At 34.7% G+C, this 25,768-nt stretch overlaps 1 protein-coding gene across 8 annotated transcripts in view; it reads right to left on the bottom strand.

Annotated features, from left to right (window-relative positions):
* Window positions 1-25,768, bottom strand: part of VPS13B (vacuolar protein sorting 13 homolog B) — a 773,631-nt gene that overhangs the window by 365,918 nt on the left and 381,945 nt on the right. For 7 of the 8 annotated variants that reach the window (XM_057735654.1, XM_057735658.1, XM_057735653.1 and 4 more), the window contains one exon: window positions 11,749-11,969. In XM_057735654.1, the coding sequence (XP_057591637.1) occupies window positions 11,749-11,969 (221 nt within the window). Of the gene's footprint in view, window positions 1-8,779; window positions 10,116-11,748; window positions 11,970-25,768 lie in introns of those variants that run through there. The other variant, XM_057735661.1, reaches the window with a different exon arrangement.

Genomic DNA, 25,768 nt, shown 5'->3' with positions numbered 1-25,768 from the left:
GAAACTGGATTTTTTGTCCAGCAAAATAAAGTAAAAAAGAAAGTTATAACAGAATAGTAAAAGGAAAATGTTACATATGAGACTTTTCTATAGATAAAGAACATAAACTATCCAACCTACTATTCCCCTCAGATTTGTCATTCCAATATTCAGAAAAAAAATTGTTTAACTTGTACGTTGTTTGACTAAGTTCTAAGATATTTACATAAGATTTCATAAATAAGCATTAATCATGGAATTTGTATGACAATATATTGCCATATACTGTATAAAACAAACCTAGGGGGAAAATGCAAACACAATATATAAGCAAATCCACAGCTGGATACCATATTCTGCTTGCCATTAAAAAAAAAGACAGAAAGAAAGAAATTCTCATATTTATAAGAAGTTTCAGCCCCAGGACACATCCAGATGATAAAGCTGGCTTCTTATGTGGGCAGAACAGATGCCTAAAAACAGTGTTGTCAATCCTTCTTTGATATAAAACAGTACATGGGTTACAGTTTTCTCCTGCTTTTTGTGTGATGAAGTCTCAAATCTCAGGTTATAGCTCTCTTTGTTACAAAAAAAAAAAAATCTAATGGCTAGAGATCCTACAAAAAAGCTCTTAGAAAAATTTTAGTTCAAATTCTTTTGTCTTTTATAATCATGAGTAAGTTCTTTCTAAAAAGAAACCATTTTGTTCCAAACCAAATTTTTAAAAAAGGTTATTTTACTTTTTCTTAAACAATTAGAACTGACAAATAAGGAATGCATAAACAGTTTCTAAATACTTTTAAGGGCATATGATTTATTTACTTAAGAGAATTGATACTACTTTTATTGTCACTACTTCTGATTCCCTTTAACTGTTACCATTGAATAATTGTGTATGAATGTCATCAAGTACACTGTGTATTCAGCATGCCAAGCAAACACTGACATAAACTTTAAACATATTATTATTTTCAAAGAAGAAAGTTGCTATCACAGAATCCAGACTTCCCAAATTCAGAGGCTTAAAAAAATAAGGCAAAAATTCTGAAGATAAATGTTCAACTCTTAGTATTCAAGCTGTACTGAAAACTATGCCAACTAAAGCCACGTGCTACTACCCACCTATTAGATGCATGAAATTAAAAAGCATAACCAGATCAAGTATTGGTGAAGATGCAGAACAGCTAAAACTCTCATTTACTCTAATGGAATGCAAAATTTAGAATACAGTTCGGCAGTTTCTGAAAAAGACATGTGAATGAGCTTTTTCCTAAGTGTTTCCCCAAGAAAAATTAAAGTCTATGTCCACACAAAGACCTATATACAAATGTTCACAGCAGTTTTATTTGTAATAGTCTAAAACTGGGAAAAATCTCAAATGTTAACCAATAAGTTAACCAGCAATACAACAGAATACTTAGCAATAAAAAGAAAGAAATTATAGACTCATGCAAAAATTAAGGAAGCTAGGCGAAAGGCGGTGGGGAGAAAGAGAGAGAGGAGAGAAAGCACGAGCACGAACATAACTGTATGATTCGATTTATACAGAATTCTAGCAAATGAAAATTAATCAGTAATGACAGCATCAGTGATTGCCTGGGATTGGGGAGGAGTAAAAGGGAGGATTACAAAGGGGCACAAAGAAACTTTTGAGGATGATGGATTAACATTATCTTGATTGTGAAGGCGATTTCATGGTATACATAGCCAAACCTTATCAAATTAGATAATCTAAACGTGTGCAGTTTATTGTATTTATGTAAACCCCAATAAAACTTTCTTAAAATCTCTAAAAAATGAGCACCACATGAGGCACCTTTATATGGGTTATGTATGAAGGTGACTGCATATCAAACACTGATTTGACATGTAAGATATTAAATATAAAAAATGTAACACTTTATTTTTCAAAAATTTACTGCATATACATTTTCTCATTTAATCTTATAACCAATCAGAAAGAAGACTTAATTGGACTGGAGAGGCTGAGATAAGCCTCAACCAATTACATTCCTGAAGGACAGACAGGATTTAAGTGGGTGCAAAAAGCCATTCTAGTCATAAGAATAGCAAGAACAACAGACAAGTGCAGGAAATGAATAAAAAAATTTATTGAAAAATTTTCACTGTATTAGGAGAGTCAGATAGAAAAGTAAACAGAAAGGCAGATAGAAGAAAAACCATGGATATACAATGTCAATGGAAACCAAGCAGGAATGGAACTTAAGCAATTACTGATCCATGTTGAACAACAAAGGGCTCTAAGTGAATATGAATTTAGAAAGGCTATTTCATTTGGCACACAGGTTGTTACTAATCATTAAAATTTAGTTTCAAAATAAACAGTTTTTTCCAAAAATAAAAACACCCTTTTCATACAGAGCATTACACTTAGTCAATCTAATTTTGTTTAAAAGATAAAAATAAAAATCAGGAGCTCAGAGAAATTAAAAATGATTGGTGCACAAATACAAATCCAGTTCTGTTTGAACTGAATACTTGTATTCTTAGACAGTAATGCCAAATTCCATTAGGTTGGTGAAAACTGAACTTATAGCAATGAAAACTATGAAAAAATGGATAGGAAAGAAGCATAAAACCCATTCTATCTCTAGTTTCACGTATTTAAAACCCCAAAATGAAAAGTTAGTTTTATGTTTCTGGGAATGCCTTATAGGCAGACAAAATGTATCAATTTACTGGTAGAGGGAAAATTGAAATTTTACTATATTAAAGAAGATTCTATATTAAAGAGGATTCAGTTAATTTTGGAATGAACACAATTTTTAAGGTCTGAGAGACTAGTGCCTAAAGACATTAAAGAGAATTGGGTAACTTTGGTAAAACACTTAAGATGAGAGGCAAGGTTGATGGAAATCACTCCTAAGAACAAATTCTCTGAATATTCAACCAGGTTAAATATTTATAGTGTTTAAGGTTTTGAATGGCAATGAATTCCAGGAACTGACACAGCAGTTTAGGTCTCTGTAGTTGATACAGAGATCTACAACGTCAGACATGACAATATATTTGGTCTAGGCCCAACCAAATAGAGCTTGCATTATATTTTAAAGTATATAAACTACTTGAGGGCTCTGAGCAATAATGAACTAAATTAATTAATGTACAAGTGCAAACACTTCTGATGTCACTCTACCGAATAAACAAAAAGAGTGGTATTGAACTAGGAATTATGTGAATGGAATCAAGAAGCTTATACACTGGCTATAATCCAAAGTCCACAAAGCTTCTGACGGTGTTATGTAAAATTTAGTGGGTATATACACTGTTCTGGGGAAAAGGCTTTTTATAACATTCTCAAAGAAGTCCATGGCACAAAAAAGGATAAGAAGTACTTCACAAAAAAACAAATAAGAAATAAACAAAAAAACCTGATTAATTAATGAGAAACCACTCACATGAAAGAGGTTTATTGTGGGTCATTAACCTTAAAAGAAAGAATAAAAATAGTAAAAGAAATTTTAGAATTGTATACGCATATGGATATTTGGAATTTAGGGCCCACGATACACTTTATAAGGCAGGACACCCAGAAAATAAGAAGAGACATATAGGTATACTTCACTAAGGAAGATTAAGCATTTTTGGCAAAGATGCCATAAAGTTTAAAGGCAAATAACTGCATTACAGATACAGGGTTTGTATTTATAGAATATAAGGGAGGCTCTTCAAATTGCTAAGAAATTTAATAGAAAAATTAAGTAAATGATATGAAATATCAACTCTAAAAAAAGTAAATTCACTGGCCAATAAACAATGAAAATCTGTTCCTTATTAATAAGCAGGAAAATACAAATTAATGTAAACAACATGAACTGTCAATTTACAAAAGAGAAAACTCCTTGCCCAATAAACATTTGAAAAGTTGCTTGAGCATCTGGTTTCATTTCTCTTCAGCATGAAGGATTTCCTTGTAGTGCAGTCCTACTGGTGATAGATTCTTTCATATGAAAAATGTCTTTATTTTGTCTTCATTCATAAATGTTATATTATATTTTTTAATTTAGAATTTTGGGTTGAGTGGCTTTTTTTATATTTTCACAATTTAAAAATGCTGCTCTTTTGATCACTATAATTTCTTATGAGAAGTAAGCTAATAATAAAATTTTGGTTCTCTTGCATATAATGTGTCATTTTTCTCTCATGATATCTTCAAGATATGTTCTTTATCTGTGGCTTTCAATAGTTGGATTATGATGTGTGTAGGCATGGCCTTCTTTGTGTGTTTATCTTATTAATCTTTCTCCCCTCATTTCTGGCCTATATGTAGCACTCAATAAACATCTGCTAAATTCACTTAGGAAAAAAAAAATCAAGTTATCCTTTGCAATTCTGACATAATCCAGAGGGAGTCTGGAAGCACAGGCTAAAGCAACAACTCACAAAGAAGAGGTTTACTTGGAGTCTCAAATAAACCATTAAAGTTTGCCATTAAATTTTAGGTTAATCTGGCACACAAGGATATAAAAGAGTATTTACTAAATCTTTGAGTACGTGTTGATTCTTCAAAGTGCTGTACTATTTTGTGGCTTCCTGTCCCTTCAGGAATACCACTACATACCACCAGGGATATTCACCCCAATTTACATAGAGGATCTCACATTTTATATCCGAGTCAATCCAAATTAACAAAATGACACTCATATATCACTTCAGAGTTTACAAAGTATTTTCATAACTATCTCACTTAAACTTCCCAACAACCGGTGATCAAATTTGAATATAATAGTTGGTATCAATTTAACAGAATTTGGTTTATCAGGACTTATGAAGAATATAAAGTGAAATTAAGTGAATAAATCAAATTCATCATATTTTGGGTTCAAAGGGATTCTCAGGGCATGAAGTTCATTCAGTCTTGGTTTAAGTCTCCAAAAAAATAAAAAATAAAAGCCCTTTGGTGGAGCAGCAGCAAGGAGCCCCTGGGAGTCAAGTGATCCAGGAAAGAAGAAAAGGAATGAGCAGACATAAGAAGGGCACACCAGGCCACACATAAGCTCTATTTATGTGATGACTTGGCTTAGAACTGGTTTATATTTAAACAATAACAAAACCTGAGCTTAGTTCTAAACAAGGTGAATATCTAAAGAAGATATCCCAGAGCTCTAGTTTTGAGCCACAGTCTTACATTTAATAAGACTCCACAGAACTCACAGATACTATTGAGTATCTCAAAGTAAAAGAAAAAAAAAAATATTAATAACAGTAGAGTCCCAGTCTAAAACAATAATGGGAATGGAATTTATTCTTAGCTGGGATAGCTATGGATAACCAGACCGTGTGGCGTAGGACAATCCTCCCAAGGCTATAATGACTCCTAAAATAAGTCCCTAAAATATAAAGTCTGGTAGATAACTCCAAGTAGCAGTTAGCTGTCTATTATGTAGGGACTGAGCTACTGCTAAATATAAACTATGAAAAAAAAATTTTATCTTATTATCACCCAAAGTTTCTTAATATCCCTTTGTAATCTTTCCTTCTTATCACTCCCTTCCCCTTCCCTCTCCCTGACCTGCCTCTAGGCAACAAGGAACCTACTTTCTGTCATAATGTAGTAGTTTACATATTATAACATTTTATATAAATGGAATTATACAGGAAGTACTCTTTTTTGGTCTGGCTTCCTTCATTCAGTGTAATGATTGCCATACTCTCCCCTGATCTTGCATTTTATCAATAACTCAGTCTTTTTTATGGCTGAGTAGTATTACACTGTATGGACAGGCCATAATTTGTTTTAATTTGTTTAATTCACTTACTGATGAACTTTTGGGTTATGTTTAGTTTTTGGCTATACAAATAAAGCTGTTAAATACATCCATGTAAAAGTCTCTGTGTGGATATAAATCTTTGTTTCTCTAAAGAAATAGAGAGGAATGGTTGGGTCGTATGGTAGTATGTATTATTTTTTGGTTTTGGTTTTGTTTTTTCCAGGAACTTCCAAGTTGTTTGTTTCCAAAGTTGTTATGTAAGTTTTACATTCCCAGCAGTAGTATACAAAGAGCTCTAGTTGGTTCACAATACTCCATCTTTTAAATATTAGCCAATCCAATAGGTGTATACTGATATATCTTCATGTTTTATTTTGTTTTTCCCTGATGAATAATGATGTTGAGTATCTCTGTACGTGTTTACTGACCACTCATATATCTTGTGTGGCTCTAACCTCTTTCCCATTATTTGTATTCCTGCTATTTTACTTATTGTTCTTTGTCTTCCTGTTATGGAGCAGAAAGGGTTCCTTAAATATTCTGGTAACTATTTGATAAATGTGTTGCTAATACTTTTTCCAAGTCTCTGGCTTTCTGCTATATTAATGTGTTTTTCGAGGAGAAAATATTTTTAAACTTGATTATGCCCAATATCTAGATGAATTTGGGGACAGCTGCCATCTTAACAATACCAAGTCTTTTAATCTACGAACAGGTATCTCTGTTCAAGTTCTCTCAGCAAACTTTTGTGTTTTTCAGGGTAGAGGTCTTAGACATCTTCTGTTAGATTCATTTGTGTATGTTTGTCGGCACCAATATACACAGAACTGATTCATTTGCTTTGCCAATTGTTAGCTGCTAATACAGAAAAATACAATTGGTTTTTATACATTAATCTTGTATCCTACAACCATAATAAGTTTATAAGTTCTCGTACTTAATTCTTCCAGGATTTTCTATAAAATATTTGATCATATGAAAACAGGGAGAGTTTTATTCTTTTCGTATCTTTATGTCTTTTATTTCTTTTGCTTGGTTAATTGCAATGGCTAAGATGTCCAGTATGACATAGAACAGGTGAGGAAAGGAGGCTTTTTCTTGATCTTAGTGGGAAACAATTCAGTATTTTACAATTAAGTGTGATATCTGGTTTCTCATATATTTCCCTTATGAGTTGTTATTTAATGTCCAGGTATTTACAGTTTTCCTAGTTAATTTATTATTGACTTCTAATGTAATTTGACTATGGTTAGATAATATATACTTTACAGATTTTAATTCTCTTAATATAATGAGACCATATACACCTGGAAAAAGTGTGCATTCCATGGTTGTTGAATATAGTGTTCTATAAATGTCAATTAGATCAAGGTGAGTTCACAGTATTTTTCATATCTTCTGTATCTCCAATTATTTATTCTTCATTTAGTTGCTTTACAACCACTGAGATGGTATAAAAATTTCCTAATATGATTGAATACAATTACCTATTTTTCCCTTTAATTCTGTCCATTTTTCTTTTATGTCCTTCTTTATCTCTCGTAATACTCTTTTTCTTTATTTGATGTTAAAATAAACAAGTCCATCCTTCTTATGCTGTTTGTATGGTATATTTTTTTCCTATGCATTTATTTATCTCCTGTTTCTTTATATTTCAAGTGTTTCTCTTCTAGGCAATATATAGTAGACTTGTGTTATTCCTATTCTATTAGTAGTTGGACCAAGGGTCAGCAGACTTTCTGTAAATGGTCAGATAGTAAATATTCTAGACTTTGTGAGCTATAGTATTCTCCCTTGCTGTTACTTAATTCTGCGGTTATAACATGATAACAATCTTAGATAATATGTAAAAAAGTGGGTGTGGCCAAATTTGCAGGTAGGCCTTAGTTTGCTGAATCCTGGTCTAAACACTCTTCAGCTAAGATCACAACATTTAATGTAATCTTTACTAAGGCAGGCTCAGCCCTAAAATTTTATTTTTTGTTTTCTGTTTCCACCCTCTGTTTTACATAATAACTCTGTTACCAGTTCTTCACTTCTTTAGGTTATCTGAATATTTTTTAGTATTTCATTTTAATTTATCTATTGGCTTTTTGGCTATATCTCTTTGTATTTTTGCTTTTTTTTTCTAGTAGTTATTCTAGGAAACTATAATATATGTATAAAAACTTTCACAGTCTACTTTTAAGTTTATACTGTACCACTTCATGAGATATTTAGAAATCTGACAACCACTATAGGACTCTCTAGCCCATCCCGCACTAACCTTAATGATGAAGTTGTCTTGCATATTACATCTACATGCATAGAAAGCTCTAGCAAACAGTTACATATTTTGCTTTCCACAGTCATGTATATTTTTTTAATAGTTAAAAAAAAAGACTTAAGCTATTTATCATTTCTGTTGGTTTTCCTTTATTTCTGAAGTTTTAAGTTTTCATCTGTTATCATTCCCTTTTAATCTGTAGAACTTCCTTCAGTATTTCTGTAAAGTAGAGCTGCTGGTGACAATTTTCCTAGTTTTCCTTCATCTAGTGTCTTTATTTCACTTTAATTTCTGTGGGACATGCACACTGGCTTGACGGTGTTTTTCTGTTAGCATTTTAAAGATATTGTTCCAATGTCTCCTGTCCTCTATGGGGTTTTGGTTGTTGTTGTTGTTGTTGTTTTTAATTAAATAATTAATTAATTAATTTATTTAGCTGCATTGGGCCTTAGTTGCAGCACACAGGATCTTTGTTGCCATGTGCGGGATTTTCATTGCAGAATGCAGGATCTTTAGTTGTGGCATGAGGGATCTAGTTCCCTGACCAGGGATCAAACCTGGGCCCCCTGCATTGGCATGTAAAGTCTTAACCGCTGGACCACTAAGGAAGTCCCATGCCCTCTATGGTTTTTTTTTGTTTGTTTGTTTGTTTGTTTTAATCAATTTATTTATTTATTTATTTATTTTTGGGGGGGGGGGTACACCAAGTTCAATCATCTGTTTTTATACACATATCCCTATATTCCCTCCCTCCCTCGATTCCCCCCCCCACCCTCCCTCGAGTCCCCCCACCCTTCCTGTCCCAGTCCTCTAAGGCATCATCCATCCTCGAGTTGAACTCCCTTTGTTATACAACAACTTCCCACTGGCTATCTATTTTACAGTGGGTATATATATATGTCTGTGCTACTCTCTCGCTTCATCACCCCCTCTATGGTTTTAATGAGAAATCTGCACTCATTCAAATCATTTTTAAGCCATATATAATGTATCTTCTTGTAGCTACTTTCAAGATTTTAAAAAAATTATCTTTGGTTGTCAGTATTTTAATCACAATGTGTCCAAGCAGGTTTTCCTTTGAGTTTATCCTTAAAGATAAACATGCTTGGGACTGAGTAAACTCCTTGAATATGTAAAAGCCTATCTCTTTCTGTAAATTTCGGAGTTTTACACAATTGTTTGTTAATATTTTTCTGGCCCCAGCTTTTTCTCCTTACCTTCTAGAATTCCAACTACACATATATTTGAACATTTTGTCCTAAGACCACTGAAGCTTTGATCCTTTTTTTAATATCTTTTTTTATTTCCTGTTTTTCAAATGCAATAATTTCTATACTCTATGTTCAAATTCAGTGACTCTTCCGTAACATACAGGCCACCTCTAAGCCCATATGGTATGGCTTTTTTCTTTCAGGTATTGTAGTTCCAATTCTCAAATTCCATTTAATTGTTTTTATACTTTACTTCTCCACTGAGAATTCTAACCTTTTTCATTCAGTGTGGCTTTCCTTTACACCTCATGAAAAAAATTTTAATAGCTCTTTTAAAGTCTTTTCTTGCAATTCAATTATTTAAAAAACAAATTGGGAACACTCATGTTGTTAATTTTTGCTTTTTTTCCCCAGAGTATATAGAAATAATCAGTGGGATGGATGGGCTAAGGTGGGCTTCTGCTGCTACGATAGAAGTAAATCTATTTTTTCCCTTTTAACAACTTCTGTGATAAAGGATCGAAAGAAGATGAATCGGTTTCTCTACATTCTGTTTGCTAGAGCTGCCATACAAAAGTATCACAAACTGGGTGGCTGAAAACAACAGAAATTTATAGTTTCATGGTTCTGGAGATTAGAGAGTCCCTACTCAAGGTATCAGCAGGGCCATGCTCTGGGACTCAGGAGAACCCTTCATTGCCTCTGGTTCTTCTTCTGGTGGTAGCCAGTAATACATGGGTTCTTTGGTTTGCATCTGGATCAGTCCCATCACTCCGTTCACATGGCACTCTCCCTGTGTATCTTCACATCAACTTCTCTTTGAGTTTGTCTACTTCCAAACTTCCCCCTTTTATAGGGATATCAGTCACACTGGATGAACGCTCACCCTAATGACTTCATTTTAACTTGATTACCTCTGTAACGATCCTATTAACAGATAAGGTCACATAATGAGATACTAGAAGATAGGAATTCAACATATCTTTTGTGGGGGATACAATTCAACCAATAACAGCTTTCCTTCCTCTAGGAAATGTATTTCCTAGTATTTCCAGCATATAAATGTATTTCCAGCAACCATTAGCAGTGGCATTCAAAGAATAATCTAAGAGAAGGTAAGTCATTTCACAATTATTTTCTTCTATGCCACTATGAGTTAGAATAGCAAATGGCCATGAAACTGGAATACTTACTATTGTCCAAAAGAATTTACTACTGATTATAAAAGAAATTACTTTTATAATGGTGGATAAGCTATCAGTTTAATATAACTGCATCATCATAATTCTAACTGTATTTTTATAATAAGGCCATCATCAAGATATTAACAGGTCCAATCTTTTCAAAATGTACAAATATATATGAAAATTAAACCACACTGTACAGTATACAGTAGGTGGAACAAGGCAGAGAGAAGAGGGGAAAGAAGGAGGATGGTATCAGTAAGGAGGCTAGATAAAATATGGAATAATATTTGAACCCACTTTAAAAAACACACTTTAAAAACTGGCTTGTAGGGACTTCCCTGGTGGTACAGTGGTTAGGAATCCCTGGGCCAGAAAGATCCCACATGTCGCGCAGTGGCTGGACCTATGCACCACAACTACTGAGCCCGTGCTCTAGAACCCATGTGCCACAACTACTGAGCCCATGCACTGCAACTACTGAAGCCCGTGTGCCTAGAGCCTGTGCTCCATGACAAGAGAAACTACCACAAGGAGAAGCCCTTGCACCGCAATGAAGAGTAGCCCCTGCTCGCCACAACTAGAGGTAAAAAAAAAAAGCCCACGTGCAGCAACAAAGACCCAACACAGCCAAAAAAACAAAAACCAAAAACCAAAAAAACAAAACAAAAACTGGCTTGTAGCCACTAATGCTGGAATAAACAAAGATTTATCAACACTGACCTGTCTGATTCAATAAAACTCCAAAAAGTATTTTAAAAATATAATTTCAAATACTATTGAACATTGACAGTCTGCAAAGAAAATACACTAGAGTCTGCTTGTGGTCAAAGAAATAAGTATTAAATTATATGCAATTAATAATCTGTACAAACCCAGGGGATCTGAATTCATACTAAATTATAAAACTGCAGAATATAACATGTTTGGCCTATATCAACTGGAATGTTTAAGGATTAACAAAATGCCTTTTTAAAATAGTAAACAGTGCTTTAAAAAAAAATACTACATGTTGAGTAAAAGAAGTTCTGAGTGAGAATCTGATTGGAAATTACATTTGATCACTTCAATAGACTCTTCCAACCTGACAGTAAAGTAGTTGTTCACCATTTAAAAAGTTTACATCTGCAACTGATTTCACTCCATCAGCCAAAAGATGCATTTATGCTGCCACCCATTACATTTTCAGAAGAGTTTGAATTACAAAACTTGAGAGAACTTCAAAGCAATACTTAATCTAACCATTCTTATCTTGATGGCCCTGTTAAAAATAATTTAAGACACTTATTAGAAGAGAAACCCTTCAACAAAATGGGTAACAATTGTTCTTAAATCACATTATTTTAAATTTCCTTTCATAAATCAAATGTACCAACCTGGGGGTTTGAGCATTTTATCTCAAGTGACTCTAGGTCAACATGCAGACAGACAACAAATGAATGCTTCGTATCAGGTCCTGTAGCGAGTAGTTTTTGAGATGTAACAGCTAGAGTAGAGGTACAACCCATAGGTTCCACTAGGCAAAGTGTCACTTGTTTTCCAAAAAGGGTATACATGCTGAAATGATGCAAGCTGACTGTCCAAGGAAAAGCATCACCTGATAATGGGGACAGAAGGGGGTAGGGAGGCACATATACAAAATACAGTTAATTGTCACTTGATAGTGAGGTGTCTACTGTTAATATTTGAAATATAAAACACTTAATATAGCATCATAAAAGCATATGCTGTATTCCAGAGACCAACATATTCAACATTTTACATGCTATACAAGGGTTACCTTTAAAAAATGTTTACATCTGTACATCTGTACTTATTAGAAGATACTACTACTACATCAGTAATAAAGCACATTATAAAACATACAAAAGTAGAAATTAAGGAAATGAGATAAAAATATAAATACAAGTTTTAACTTTTTCTTCCCTCACCCTCGTACTAGTGGGTTGTACAGTGCAACTGCTGGGATGTAGGCGCTATACCTTGGAAATCACTGAAAATTTGTTAAATTAGGGAAATGGACGTAAGGTGACCACAGATCTGACCACAGAATAAAAAAAAGAATAAACAATTTACTAGTGTCTGTTGGAACATCTGCATTAGAGTCATATGGGTGCTGATATAAAATATAGTTTCCTGGTTTCTACTTCAGACCTATTTAATCTGAAATCTCTGGTGGTTAAGTCCCAGGACGCACATCCATATCTTCAGTTGGTGATTATTACATGTAATATGTTATTTTTAAATAAAATCTACTTGATTAAAAAAAAAAGTAGTCATACATTTCAGAATTAAAAGCAAAATTTCTATCATTGTTTTAAACTTTTTTCTTTTATTAATTTACCAGAGAATAAAACTGTTAACATAAATTTATGAGATAAAACCATCTTTCTTTTTGTTGTGGCTATAGATAAAATACTTTGTGAAATAGCATTTAAAAGTACATTCAATATGAGAATATTTATAAACATTCATTATTGGGATGCCAATTTGATGGAAAGTATGTTCCCATACTTGTATTTTTGACTTTGCAATTCTACTAGCACTTGTTAGTATAGACAGTATAATATAGACTTCTTGTTAAGTATCTAGATTATTTTAAAAGAAATTGAAAATATTTATCTTCTAATTAGTGAGGCACTAGTACCTCACTGAAAATAACTTAGAAAATATAATATATAAAGAAAAATTCAAAACCAGTCATAATTCACCTTCCATGTTGCTTTTCCCAGGAATACATACTATTAACATTGTTATTATATTTCCTTCAAGCCTTTTTTTTTCCACCTACAGTGTTGGACATGCCTACACAGAGTTGGAACCAGGATCATGTGGTACTTTTCGGTTCATATTATTTTTTAGTGAGGAAAAAAACACCAAGTAAGTAACTAAGTCTGTCAGGCTATAAACATATATGCTAAAAGAATATAAATATGCATTTGAATTGTGAATGGTGATACTCAGGGGATGCTACAAGATAGATTCTCATAAGTTTGAACATTCAAAATGTCTTGATCAAGTAGTTAATAAAATTAAAATTAGAAACTCTGAAATTGAGACTTGGGTAATAAAATAAATCTAGCTACCCTGCAGTCCACGATAACTTGACTGGAAACAATGAAAACTACATAATAATATGTGGTCAGCACTGTGGTACTCTGCCTGTCTTTCAGACTTAAAATATTTTGCCCCCAAGAAAGAATGACAAAGTTTAAATCATCTGTAACTAATTCTGAAATTATTTTAAAACTTACACAAAATTCCATGCTATTTACAAAATAAAGGCTTTGCCAAACTTGTCTTAAAATACTTTGGAATGATTTCAGGTTACATATTTTATAATTGGTAGTGAGCTACACATAGTCTTTCAAATTTTTTGTTACCAAAGAAATGTTAATGGTGACTATGTTGAATAAAAAGCACCACATTTAAATTCATGAAATAGAAAAAAAAGAGTTCCAAATGACATTGGTACTATCTTAGCTATGTGTCTCTGCTTCTTCTTTGGAATCAGACTATAAGTTGTAATTGGGTATACATATTCTAAGTCTTAAATGGAATCTTTTCAGGTAATACTTTAAGTCCATTTATTTAACAAGTAGATCATCTATTTTAAAAAGCGCACTCTATCTAGAAGATATCTTAACATGTAATGACAAACATTCCCAAAATTAATTACTGTGAAAAAATTACCAAAACATAACACATCATTTCCTGCACAACTATTCCTTCCACACACACACGTGCACATACGCACGCACACAAAACAAAATAAAAACACCTCATCTATTTACAGTACTGGAAATATACTGTTCTGAGGACTCAGTAAAAGATGCTCAGATATCCATGACAGACCAGGACCATGTAGTATTCTGAGACCTTCAAGATTAGTATTTTTACTTTAATTAGAAAGTTCTAAGGCTATAAAATGAGTCTTTCATTTTAGAAAAATTATTTATTGCTGGCAGAATTCAGAAATAGTCAAAGTGTCTAAATAACAAGAAAAAATAAAAACAAAGCAGGATGACTGAAAATTCCATTTCTGTGTGAATTTGTGAAACCTCTATATTATCAACAGAGAAAAGAACACCAATAAATTAATTCTTAAAAATGATAACCAAACATTAATGTACTTCAGATAAAATAATATAAAAGAAAATGAATATGAGAAAGCTTTGGGACAAAATGAATAAAAAAAATTCAGTGTGAGACTATGTGATACATGTGTCAACAGTGGGGACGGGACTTCATTAGATAATATTAACTTCGAGTGAAATTATAAAAATTACATAGTGTGGATTTCTTTACACAGTTTCACATGTTGCTGATCTTGCACAACAACAAAAAATGTACATACATTTCAAAAAGTTTATTATCAATGTTGGCATCACTGAACAGTGATTAAATATACCTGATCATATACATCTAATTTACAGTCTTCAATATTGGTGGGCAGGGATCAATAGTTTGGAAGGAGAATTGGTCTTTCCCTTTCTAAAGATGCTATACTTTTCCATAGGAAATAGCATATATACTTTGTGCCAAGGTGAATCACCTCACAAAGATCAATATGGAAAACGAAGAAAGTTGGTCAATATTAGAGATACTCCCCCTCGGTTTTCTTTCATAATAAATATTTTTAGAAACAAGCAAAAGTGTCTTCCTCTTCTCCTAAACTCTCTTCCATATGTCCCATAATCCAGTATGAGTCAGGCAGGTTTTTACTTAAAATATGAAATAGGGGAATCAGGAATATTATGATGCTAATTTGTGAGGGTTAGCAATTTGGAAACAGATACGCTGTATTCTACAGACATAAATGAGTCCAAACTGCTGACACTATTTCCCCAAGCCATTTAACATTAAATTGATTTAAAGACAGTTGAGATAAAGGGTTTTGTTAATTCTATGTGATGTTAATTTAAGCACTGGGACCTTCTAGGAATGAAGGCATTAAAAAAGATATAAAGCATATTCAATTCTCCTGGCAGAGGAGAACTGCTGAAATGCCTGGAAGAGAAGGAAATGAAAATGAGCAACATATAGTTTTATTTGCTCTGTAATCAAATTTCCACATTTGGAAGAAAATACTGCCTTTTATTAGGACATGTAAAATGCATTGCATGTATAAAATAATGTAAATTTTAAAAATACAAAACATATAAATATCATATATATCATGAAAATATGATTATTAAATCATGATAAAATAGTTTATTTCAAATTTGTGAAATATTTTCTTCATATCTAGAAACATAAACATTCAATGCTAACTAGTACTCACTTCTGAAAGTTATTACTGGTTTAATCATAACTTTATCATCAAAATTTCATTACTGTATGAAGAATTATAACACTGTTATTTAAGATTCTTTAAAACTTCCGATTGCAATTATAACCAATGCAAAACCAGAACAATTATTGCTTTTAAAACTAAAAGTAACCTCCAAAGACTAGTGCTGTCCTTTAAGCAATTAATATATTAGTAACTACTGTACAGTTTTAAAAGAGATGTCAAAATAATAGCAATGCAGAATTTATTTATGGTCAGCTAACAAGACATATACTCATTTTCTACAGCTTGTCAAGAAACAGCACAATTTCACATATTTTCTAAAGTGACTTACCACTAAGTAATGGCAGTTCTTAATTATTATATAAAGACACCTACATAATTAAGGAAACATTACCACAAAATATTTCTTGGGGCTCCAGAAATATGATATATGGATTATAACTTAAAAAATAAATATAGGGTATTTTAAATATCCTTATTTTTAAATGCTGTTTTTTGCATCCTGATTGTTTTCTACTTTAGTTTTTCTCTTAAATAACTTATTAAATAACTTAAATAACCCTTATTAAGCTATTTAATTGAATATGTATTTTACAAACACTGTGTTCTCAAAACTTTAATAACATAAGAAGGATGATTAAGACATGATTCCCTTTCCAAAACATTTTCAGCTACATATATAATATTTACAAAAATAATAAAAATACTTAAAAACATTTACAATACAAACACCCTAGATAATAAATTCACTTATTTTCCTTAACGTAACACATTGAAAATGTGGACATTTTAGTCAATTTGAGTTAAATCTATTACCTTCCCAAGACTTATACAAAAGAGTTGTTTACTACTATTACATAAAACTCAAGACTGACGAATGCATAAAAGCATTGCCATGTTAACTCTCCTAATAAACAAGTATTTGTTAGGAATAAAAGATACACATTTGTGTATTCATTTTATATTACTGACATAAGGACTTCCTCCACCTGCCAATGCAAGGGACATGGGTTCGATCCGTGGGCTGAGAAGATCGCACATGTCGCGGAGCAACTAAGCTTGGGCACCTGCACTCTAGAGCCCGCGAGCCACAACTACTGAGTCCACATGCTGCAACTATGGAAGCCCGTGCACCTAGTGCCCATGCAACAAGAGAAGCCACTGCAATGAGAAGCCTGCACACCACAACAAAGAGTAGCTCTCGCCCGCCACAACTAGAGAAAGCCCATGTACAGCAACAAAGATCCAATGCAGCCAATAAATAAATAAATAAATAAATTTATATTACTGACATAGTATAACAATTTACTTAAGTTGGTACATTGGTTTATTAAGTGCATTAGAACACCATGACACCACATGTACAGCAGAGGGAGCCTGGATTTTGCACCAGAGAGACTTAGGTAAGTATCCTAGCTCTAACTACCCCCTTAGTGTTAGAGAAGTGGTGCTTATTTCTAAATCCTCTGCTTTTTCCACATGAAGTGCTAGGCCATTTCATGCCTTTTCTGTTCACAAGAACTGAGTGGACTATTTAATTACAGTAAAAGTACCAACTTAGTGACAAAAGAAGAGGAATAAAAATAAAGAGTGAAGTAAAAGGAAAAAAGTTTTTTGTTTTTTTTTTTAAAAAAGGTAAAAAGGAAAGCCCTGATGATTTTCACTTCTTTCATTATTTGGTATTATTATTTAAACAATTTTTCTTGAAAGGGAGGAAGCTCATGAATGACCCAAGGAGTGTTGCAGTTAAAGAAACTATTCCAAATTCTCAATGAAAGAGTTTGGGGACCTCCCTGGTGGTTCAGTGGTTTAAGACTTCGCCTTCGGGGATGCAGATTTGATCCCTGGTTGGGGAGCTAAGATCCCACGTGCCTCACAGCCAGAGAAAAAAAAAAAATCAAAAAACAAAAAAACCACAAAAAAAACCCCACAACCAAAACATAAAACAGAAGCAATATTCTAACAAATTCAATAAAGACTTTTTAAAAAAGTGTGATAAGTGAAAGAGCTTGAATCAATGAATTGTATTTCATGAAAACCTCATACAGAAGGGAATTGTATGGAAAAAAACCTGAGTCCTGGAGATCATGTTTATCCATAACTTGGCACCTCAAGAATGCCTTCATTCCCTGGGGCTCAGGTGAACCACTTTAAAAACATGCTAAAACTGACAGGCATGACCAGGGACTAGCTGTGAAATTAGGAATAGAGCAATTTTTGGTATTGAAAATAGCTGTTACTCTGTAACACGAGATTCTATCATGTTATCAGTGCCAACTGATGGACAATCTAGGTCAAACAGATACCTAAGGATATAAAAAAGGAACAAAGAAGCCAGGTATGTGACAACATTATAGATTTGTAAACTATCAGTGAAAAGGTGATAGGTTAAGTATAAGTATAGATGAGAATAACTAATAAAGCTATAAATATGAACACCATCTTTAAAGAAAGTGTAGAGGAAAAGCAGCCCATGAATGATAGTTAAAAGACGTAGTCATTATCCACAGAAAACAAATCAAGGAAAGTGGTTCCAGAAGTTAAGAAAGAATTTCAAAAAAGAATTTCAGAAAGAACATCAAGGATTAAAAGGTTTCCATTGGCTCTGCAAGTAAGAGGTTTGTTCTGTTAACTGAATAAGCTGAAAGCATTTTTATATGACAACAAGGATTAAATAAGGAGGTTACAATTGATGAAGCAAGTTACTTAAAAACACAGTGCACAGCATACAGTATGCACTCAATAAATATTTGCTTAATGAAGGAAGGAAGGAGGGGAAAAAGGAAGGAAGGAAAAGAGAAAGGGAGTGAGGGATGGATAGAGATGGATAAATGAATAAATATGGCTTGGTACTAAGCAATGACAGCAGACTAAAGACTTATTCCAGGTAAGGTAGATTCATTTGTTAAACAAGTATTTACTGAATTAACTACATGCTAGATATCATTCTAGGACCTAGGGAGAGAACCTCTCTGTTCTCATAGAGCTTTCATTCTACCTGTGGAAAGAAGGATAATACACTAATAATTAAATGACATATAGTATGTTGATGGTTGTAGATGTTCTGAAGAACAATTAAGCAGGGTAACAGAATAGGGTGCTGTCATTTTGAGACAGGTTAGTCCAGAAAAGCCACTCTCATAAAATAACACTCCATAGAGACAGGCATTAGGCTACTTGGGAAAAAAGTGCTCTCTAAGGTGATTAGTAAGTATAAAGGTCCTGCACTAGGACCCTGTTTGGATAGGAAGTTGTCAATGCTTTTATTAAGGTAATGAGGAGGTTTTATGCTGGGTAGGGAAAATAATCAGATAACCTTGACGAAAGCGGCAAAAGTTTATAATAGCTTTTATAGGGAATGGAAAGGCATTAAAGGAATTATAAAAAGTTTACAAAATTACCAATAAGGGCCAGAAGTCATTTTTTCCCAAAAAACTGTCAAGAACTTCAGAAAAGAAGCTCAAATGTCAAATAGTTGGAACAAGCCAAGGCTACACTTCCTTCCAAGAAACTGAGAATCCACAATACCCAAAATATATAAAGAACTCATGCAACTCAATATCATAAAAACAATCTGATTAAAATATGGGCAGAGGACCTGAATAGACATTTTTCCAAAGAAGACATACAGATGGCCAACAGACACAGGAAAAGATGCTCAACAAAACTAATCATTAGGGAAATGCAAATCAAAGCCACAATGAGATAACACCTCACACCTGACAGAATGGCTATTACCAAAAAGATGATAAATAACAAGCGCTGGCAGGGATGCAGAAAAAAGGGAACCTTTTGTACACTGTTGAGGAGAATGTAAATTGGTACAACCACTAAGGAAAACAGGATGAAAGTTCCTCAAAATATTAAAAACAGAACCACCATAAGATTTAGCAATTCCACCTCAGGGTATTTATCCAATGAAAACAAAAACACTACTAGAAAAAGATATTTGCACCCCAATGTTAAGAGCAGCATTATTCACAATAACCGAGATATAGAAGCATCCCAAGTGTCTATCAATAGAAGAATAAAGAAAACATGGTGTAGGAGGAGGATATCAAGATGGGAGTAGGAGGACACTGAACTCATCTCCCCCAATGAACATATCAAAAAAATACATCTACATGTGGAGCATCTCTCACTGAAAACAAACTGGAGACTGGCAGAAAGGCTATTCTATAACCAAGGCTATAAAGAAAGACCCACAGGGAGTCGGGCAGGAGGGAGGAGAAGCAATCAGGGGGGACCTGTGCCCCTAATAGGAGACACAGAAGAGGAGGAGAACATCAAGAGCTCAAAGATCCTCCCTGGGGAGTGAGTGGTTTGAAACACATATTGGGCACCTCAGTCCTAGAATCTGAAACCAGGAAGATGAGTCTCCTTAGCTGGTGGAAACCAATGAGACTTAACAGAAGAAACCAAAACTCTACTCCTGAAGAACACATGCACTACCTTGATAACTCTTTGAAACAAGACAGAGGAAGCAGACTGAAACTGTCCAGGGCTCTGGTGGGTTTCCTGTGATGAAGGTTGCAGCATGTGCCCCAGCCCTCAGCATGTGCCTGCTCCTGCCCCTCTTGCTCTGTCTGGCTCAGCTCCCTCCAGGGCAAAGGCTGCCACTGCCAAGGAAAGTGCACGCTTGGTGGGGACACAGCCAGTCAAACTCAGCATTGCATCTGAAAAGGGCAAGGGCAGCCATTACTGGCACTGACAGAAAGCGGTGGATTCTGAGCCATCTGGAGCTTTGATTGCTGTGTCAGGAACATTCCAGCTCGAATAGCACCCCACACTGGGTACCCTCTCTGGGCACTCTTGCTCCAGCGATACTCCCCTCTGAAGCAAAGGTGTCATTGCCAGGAGGGAGTATGGTACACACTTAGAGGGAATGGAACCAACTCAGACTGAACTTCAGGGCTTCTTGTCCAGCATCTGGGAATTCGACCCTAACCCACCCACATGGGGATGATGACCAATGAGCACAAGAGAAGCTCCAAGCTCACATCTGGTCTAGCTCTAACAGCAAAAAGAAAAGCAAATTTTAAAATGAGGACAGTTTAAGGGACCTCTGGACATCAGCATACTAACATTCATATTACAGGGGTCCTAGAAAGAAAAGAAAGAAAGGCATCAAAAATGTACTTGATGAACTATGGCTGAAACCTTCTTGAACCTGAAGAAAGAAACAGGTATCCAGTACAAGAAGCACAGAGAGTCCCAAACAAGATGAACCCAAAGAGACCCAAGATAAGACATGTCATCTTTTTTTTTTACACCCTACCTGTACTTGTTTTTTCTTTTTTTAAGATTTATTTTATTATTTATTTATTTATTTTGGCTGTGTTGGGTCTTCATCACTGCACACGGGCTTTCTCTAGTTGTGGCGGGTGGGGGCTAACTCTTTGTTGTGATGCATGGGCTTCTCATTGTGGTGGATTTTGTTCTGGAGTACGGGCTCTAGGCGCGCAGGCTTCAATAGTTGCTGCACATGGGCTCAGCAGTTGTGGCTTGCAGGCTCTAGAGCACAGGCTCACTAGTTGTGGAGCACATGCTTAGTTGCTCCATTACATGTGGGATCTTCTTGGACCAGGGATTGAACTTGTGTCCCCTGCACTGGCAGGCAGATTCTTAAGCACTGCGCCACAAGAGAAGCCTCAAGACGTATCATAATTAAAACAGCAAAAGTTAAAGAAAGAATTCTAAAGGGAACAAGAGAAAAAGAGTCACATAGAAGGGAACCCCCATGAGGCTATCAGCTGGTTTTCCTGCAGAAAAAAATGTACAATCTTGGTTATTCTATCCAGCAAAGTTATCATTCAGAATTGAAAGAGAAAAAAAAACTTCTCAGACAAGCGAAAACTAAAATAGTTCATCAGTAATAAGTGATGTGTTAAAGAAAGGGTCTTTGCTAATTGGAAAAAGAAAGGTTACAAAAAGAAGAATCTATAGGAAAGGGAAAAATCCCACTGGTAAAGGCAAACATATACTAAAGGCTGTGGATCAACTATATAAACAAGCTAGTACAAAGATTAAAAGACAAAAATTGTATTCCCTGATGGTCCAGTGGGTAAGACTCCACACTCCCAATGTGGGGTCTGGGGGTTTGATCCCTTGTCAGGGAACTAGATCCCACATGCATGCTACAAATAAGAGTTCGCATGCTGCAACTAGAAAGTCCACATGCTGCAACTAAGGAGTCCACATACTACAACTAAGGAGTCTGCATGCCGCAACTAAGAGCCCACATGGTGCAACTAAACATGCTGCAATGAAGATCCTGCGTGCCAAAACTAAGATCCCGGGCAGCCAAAATAAATAAATGAAATAAAAGGAAACAGAATAATAAAATACAAAAATTGTAAAATCAGCCATAGCTACAATAAAGAGTTAAAGGCTAAACATGAAGATGTAATATATGACTTCAAAAACAAAACATGAGAAATGAGAGTAAAAGATGTAGATCTTTTAGAATGTGCTTACGTTTAAATGACTACCAGTTTAAAACAAATAGATATAGCCCAACATATATGAACCCAAAGGTAACCACAAATCAAAATTCTACAATAGATACACAAAAACTAGAGAGAAAGGAGCATGTGCATACCACACACACAAAAAGAAGAAAACGAAAAAGAATATCAACAAATCACAACAGAACAAACTAAAGGAAGAAAAAAGAACAAAGAAGCACTACAAAAACAAGCCAAAAAACTAAGTAACAAAATGGCAATAAGTACATATCTATCAATAATCACTTTACATGTCAATGAACTAAATGCTCCAATCAAAAGACACACAGGGGCCGACTGGATTAAAAAAAGGAGACCCCTCTATATGCTGCTTATAAGAGACTCACTTCAGAGCTAAAGATACACGGAGACTGAAAGTGAGGGGAGGTAAAAAGATATTGCATGCAAATGGAAATGATAAGAAAGTAGGGATAGCAATACACATATCAGACAAAGTAGACTTTAAAATAAAGTCTATAACAAAAGACAAAGAAGGGATCAATACAAGAAGAGCCTATAACATTTGTTAATACATATGCCCCTAATATAGGAGCACATAAATACATAAAGCAAGTATTAATAGACATAAAGAGAGAAACTGATAATAATATCACTACAATAAGAGAGGACTTCAACACTCCACTTACATCGACAGACAGATCATCCAGAAAGAAAATCAACAAGAAAACTGAGCTTAAATGATACATTAGACCAGTTACACTTAATAGATATCTAGAGGATTCCATTCAAAAATAGAACACACATTCTTTTCAAGTGCACATGAAACATTCTCCAGGATAAATCACATGCTAGGTCATAAAACAAGACTAAACAAATTTAAGAGGATAGAAATTACAGTAAGCCTTTTCTTCTGACCACAACAGCATGAAACTAGAAATGAATTATAGGAAGACAAATGGGAAAAACACAAACTCATAGACATTATACAACATGTTCCTAAAAAACCAATGGTTCAAAGAAGAAATCAAAGAGGAAATCAGAAAATACCATGAAACAAATGAAAACAAAAACACAACTTTCTGGGACTTCCCTGGTGGCTAAGTGGTTAAGAATCCACCTGCCAATGCAGGAGACACGAGTTCAATCCCTGGGCGGGGAAGATCTCACATGCCACAGAGCAACTAAGCCCATATACCACAACTACTGAGCTTGCGCTCTAGAGCCCATGAACAACAACTACTGAGCCCATGCACCACAACTACTAAAACCTGTGTGCTCTAGGGCCCACATGCCTAAACTACTGAGCCCACCTGCTGCAACTACTGAAGCCCACACACCTAAAGCCTGTGCTCTGCAACAAGAGAAGCTACTGCAATGAGAAGCCTGCACACCACAACAAAGATTAGCCCCCGTTTACCACAACTAGAGAAAGCCTGCATGCAGCAACGAAGACCCAATGCAGCCAAAAGAAAAAAAAAGACAAGAAAACACAGCTTTCCAAAATCTATGGGAGGCTGCAAAATCAGTTCTATGAAGGAAGTTTACAGAGATAAAGGCCTATATAAAGAAACAAAAAAATTCTAAAATAAAATTCTAACCTGCCATCTAAAGGAATTAGGAAAAGAACAAAAAAAACCTAAAGTCAAAAGAAGAAAGGAAATAATAAACATCTGAGCAGAAATAAATGAAATAGAGATAAAAGAAACAATAGAAAAGATCAATGAAATCAAGAGCGTTTTTTTTATTTTTGAAGAAAATAAGCAAAATTGATAGGCCTTTCTTTAGCCAGGCTCATTAAGAAAAAGAGAGAGAGAGAGAGAAAAGACCCAAATAAATAAAATAAGAAATGAAAGAAGGGAAACTAAAACCAGTATCACAGAGATTAAAAAATCATAATAGACCACTACGAAGAATTATATGTCAACAAATTGGACAATCTAGAAGAAAGATAAATTTCTAGGAACATACAACCTTCCAAGGCAGAATCAGAAAGAGACAATCTGAACAAACTGATTACTAGTACTGAAGTTGAATCAAAATCTCCCAGCAAACAAAAGTCCAGGAGGTTCCGCCAGTAGAAGGCAGGCCACTAGGACTGGAGGCACTGCTGCCATGGTCAGAAAGAGGTCATTTGATCCGGAGTAGTGAACAACAACCACACACCAGCAGTATTGTCATCGAAATGATGATCTCAGTAATGGCTGAATGGGGAGGCCAACAGCTCTACTAGCCTGAGATTGTGAATGTGATTGGGGCAAGCATATTCCTGACTGAGGTGGCACACAAGCACAGTGGATGCAGAAGAACTGAGTTATCTGGACACTCCTAAACAACCTTGAAACTACACATATGTACAGAGGACATGTGGAAAGGCTTTGAGGAAGGTAAAAGTTTGGCAGGTATGAGAATGACCAGAACACTGAATATATAATCCCAACACATACAGAGATCTATCCATTAGCAGAGGACAAAAGCCTTATTTGAGAACTACTTCTGTTCAATTTTGGCTGACCACTATGATAAGAAGAAATAGGTGATACCTAAAAAACTCAGGGTTAAAATTAAAACCAAGAATAAGAAGAACAGAACAAAACTGAGCTGAGACATCAGTGGCCACACAGTTGGCAAGAAATAGATTTAGCCCAAGGAAGTTACTTTACAAAGAAGCAAACAGACATAAAAGAAAAACAACTTTCCAGGGGAAAAGAAGAATCCATACACACACACACACACACACACACACCCCTCCCAAAATCCTCAATATTTTAAAATTTTTAGGCAAACATAGAAATAGGAAAGCATACCCTATTTCAGGGGAAAAAAATGCAGTCAATAAAAACTCTCTCTATGTGTCCAGAGAGGTTGCATGAAGTGTAACAAAAGAGAACAGTGTAGCTATTATGTGTTCAAAGAACTAAAGAAAAAGGTTTTTAAAAGTTCAAGGAAAGTATGAAAACAATGAATCAATAATTTCACAAGAAGAAAGAAAATACGAAAAATAACCAAATCAAAATTTAAAGTAGAAAAGTACAATAACTGAAATGAATAATTTAGTAGAGAAGCTCAATAGCAGATTCATGCTCGCAGAAGAAAAAAAATCAATGAACCTAAATACAGATCAATAGAAATTATCCAATCTGACTAGGGAAGAAAACCAAAAGGAGATCAGGAAAAATAATCCCCAAACAACTGTCTCTGGGAGGTAGAAGGATGTCCATGCTAAAGCAATGTACTTGAGGATTGTGTTCAAGTTTATTCAAGTAAGCATTCAACATCTCCCATTATATACAAAGTATAGTTAATGCTATCAGGATCTTCAGGATCTAGAAAAACAGGCAGGGAACTTAGGGTCATTGAGGTAGCCAGGGAGATGAGATAGATCAAGAGTACTCCAGAATCCAGAGACAGTAGTCTCCCAGGATGCAGGCAGCACTCTCATTCAGTTTGCCATGTAAAGGTCCATACCATAAGCCCTTCCTTGTTGGCCTATCAGAGGAGCAGCATGAGCCATCCAACAAATCCAAGACATGACCCTATTGGCGAGGACAGCAACTAGGAAGGCAAAGCCATTATGTTGAATCAAAGCCTAAATAAACTCTTAGGGATTGGCTTAAGTCAGAGCATTCCTTGGAA

The sequence above is a fragment of the Hippopotamus amphibius genome, chromosome 5, assembly GCF_030028045.1.
Source record: "Hippopotamus amphibius kiboko isolate mHipAmp2 chromosome 5, mHipAmp2.hap2, whole genome shotgun sequence".
Taxonomy (NCBI): Eukaryota; Metazoa; Chordata; class Mammalia; order Artiodactyla; family Hippopotamidae; genus Hippopotamus; species Hippopotamus amphibius.
This window is presented reverse-complemented; position numbering and strand designations above follow the sequence as displayed.